General features: G+C 30.6%; 1 protein-coding gene across 3 annotated transcripts in view; it reads right to left on the minus strand.

The window, feature by feature from the left end:
* Window positions 1–2953, minus strand: part of LOC106470883 (crossover junction endonuclease EME1-like) — a 48978-nt gene that overhangs the window by 15974 nt on the left and 30051 nt on the right. For all 3 annotated transcript variants that reach the window (XR_002613141.1, XM_022399520.1, XM_022399521.1), the window contains one exon: window positions 809–930. Coding sequence is in view for 2 of the 3 variants with exons in the window: in XM_022399520.1 (XP_022255228.1) it covers window positions 809–930 (122 nt within the window). In the remaining variant the exon portion in view is untranslated. The remainder of the gene's footprint in view (window positions 1–808; window positions 931–2953) is intronic.

The raw sequence follows: 2953 nt of genomic DNA on the forward strand, positions 1-2953 counted from the left end.
TACTTTGAATGTTGGATAGGCAACATGGATAAAGAAAAAAAGGCATGAGAAAAACGTAGCTTTAGAAAAAATGAAAATGAAATATCTTATTTTTCCAAAAACTATATACTTATAGGACCTTTCGTCTCAAAATTTAAATAATTTCATCCACTAGTTTCATTTTTACAAAGAACTTTCAGGAGAGTTGCATACCTACTTACAATGGTAGTAGGTCATAGTCAAAGAATTAAACCTCTTAGCCTGGAGTAGTGTATATCTTTCATAACTCCCAAACAGCCTTGAGGTTGGTACAAATTAAACCTCTTAGCCTGGAGTGATATCTATCTTTCTTAATTATATTAAGCCTATTACATAGTTAGTCAAAAATCTGAAATCTGAGACTCGATTGACTCTAAACACTTGTAAGATTGAAGAAAGGATGAAGGGAGAAACACAAAACTTATCAGCAAAATGGAAATTCATCACTCAATGTGGTGAAAATGGAAAACGTTCAGGGTGAAATGATTTGATATAGAGGAAGACCCAAAATAAAAAATATATATATATATCTGTTAATAGTAGAAATGCAAGCAACAAACCGATGAGGAGGAAGATGCAGAAGAAAAGATATCCACTGATAGTAAAAATCCAAAAAACAATCAACCATATGTGGAAGAAGATATTGAAGAAAAAGATATTCACTTACAGTATAAATGAAAACAACAAACAATTTGATGTGGAGGAAGATGAAGAAGAGGATATGTACTTGTAGTAGAAATAAATACTTGTTTTTTTGTATCAAATTAAGGTCTTCACAACAGGAACTTACCTGAAATATGTTTCCAGGCCAATTATCACCATGGTAATGATTGCATTAGGTAACATTATTTGTACTTTCTGAATGTAGTTAACAAGGGATGATTCATCACTAGAGGGCCCACCATACTGATTCTGTTAATATACATCAAAGTTTCAACTTCTAATCCAGTTAATAATTCTTCAAAGATGACTCTAAACATCATAGGCACAACTTTTATTTTTTGATAAAATTATTGTTTAAATTTAGAAACCATTATGCTCTATCTGAAACCACATTGATAGGAAATTTTTTACGTGTATGTTAAAACTATATAGCACTCTGTATAGTAAAAAAAGAAAATAATTTCAAAAAGAAACAATGCAATCAGGCAAAATTCCCATCTCAAACAATTTTTCCTGTCAAGAATGAGCCAACAATAACAGCAAATTTTACAGCACGCAAGTTCATATTTCAATAATTACAATGTTTTGTGTCAGAGAATCGATTCATTAGGTAAGAGTTACATTAAAAAAACAAGTGGCTTTAATAACCTTATAAATATTCAAGAACTCCCCTTTATATTAACATTTTATCCACTTTACTAGAAAAGCTAATTTAACACCACCTACAAACCCATTCTCACCATCATGAGACTGTAATGTCCTTTCATACAAACCCATCCTCACTATCATGAGACTGTAATGTCCTTTCACCCGTCCTCACCATCATGAGACTAATGTCCCTTCATACAAACCAGTCCTCACTATCATGAGACTTTCAAATTCAACTGTTTTTTATGATGTTGTAATATCACGGGTCAAAACATTATAACTATTAACAGAACTTGTCTTTTGTAAAAGTTGCTGTTATTGTATTTTTGAACTAATTAAACTGACAAGTTTTAGGTATTTCTACTACCCGTGCATTTTCTTTTAGTTAAGAACTAAGTCCTTTTACCTAGATTTATCAGTAACATAACTCAAAACTAAGATACAGAAAGCAAAATATCATCAGATGTCAAACAAATACAATAATGGGTAGTTGTTAGTTAAATAGAAAAGCTTTAGCTTTCTGTCAAAATAATGTCATCATGATTAGTAAGAGAGGAAACACTGAAGTAGGCTTTCCTTATATTTTTATCTGCCATTAAAATTATTCATAATGGAAAAATGAACGATCAACTACAAAGAGTTTAAAATAAACTACAATGTTTATCTGTACATAATTAAAATTCTTTATAATTTACATCAGCTAATCTTTGTACTGTTACTGACATGACCTCCTGTGGTTAGCAAGTCATTCAAATAACGTAGTGTCATAACCTGTTATAAATGTAGAAAATATTATCCTTTTAGACTTGCAACTTATTACTGAGAATAATGAAGTATTATCAAAAGATGTAGAGTGGCTTCAATAAAGATTTGTTTAATCATATACCAATAAACAATTACTTATTTGATTTTAATCCAATAATGTGTAGCAATTATAGAGTGGGAGCCACTGATGGCTTCAATAAAGATTTGTTTAATCATATACTAATAAACATTTACATATTTGATTTTAATCCAATAATGTGTAGCTATTATGGAGTGGGGGCCACTGATGGCTTCAATAAAGATTTGTTTAATCATATATTAATAAACAGATACATATTTGATTTTAATCCAATAATGTGTAGCAATTATAGAGTGGGATCCACTGATGGCTTCAATAAAGGTATGTTTAATCATATACTAATAAACAGATACATATTTGATTTTAATCCAATAATGTGTAGCAATTATAGAGTGGGGGCCACTGATGGCTTCAATAAAGATTTGTTTAATCATATATTAATAAACAGATACATATTTGATTTTAATCCAATAATGTGTAGCAATTATAGAGTGGGGGCCACTGATGGCTTCAATAAAGATTTGTTTAATCATATACCAATAAACAATTACATACAGTTCACAGTGGCTTTGTTCACAAAAACAATATTAAACCTAAGCCATGCAGTAAGTCACAGTTCACAGTCACTTTGTTCATGAGAACAATATTAAACCTAAGCCATGCAGTAAGTCACAGTTCACAGTCACTTTGTTCATGAGAACAATATTAAACCTAAGCCATGCAGTAAGTCACAGTTCACAGTGGCTTTGTTCACAAGAACAATATTAAACCTAAGCCATG

This window comes from Limulus polyphemus, unplaced genomic scaffold (assembly GCF_000517525.1).
Source record: "Limulus polyphemus unplaced genomic scaffold, Limulus_polyphemus-2.1.2 Scaffold4265, whole genome shotgun sequence".
NCBI classification, from domain to species: Eukaryota; Metazoa; Arthropoda; class Merostomata; order Xiphosura; family Limulidae; genus Limulus; species Limulus polyphemus.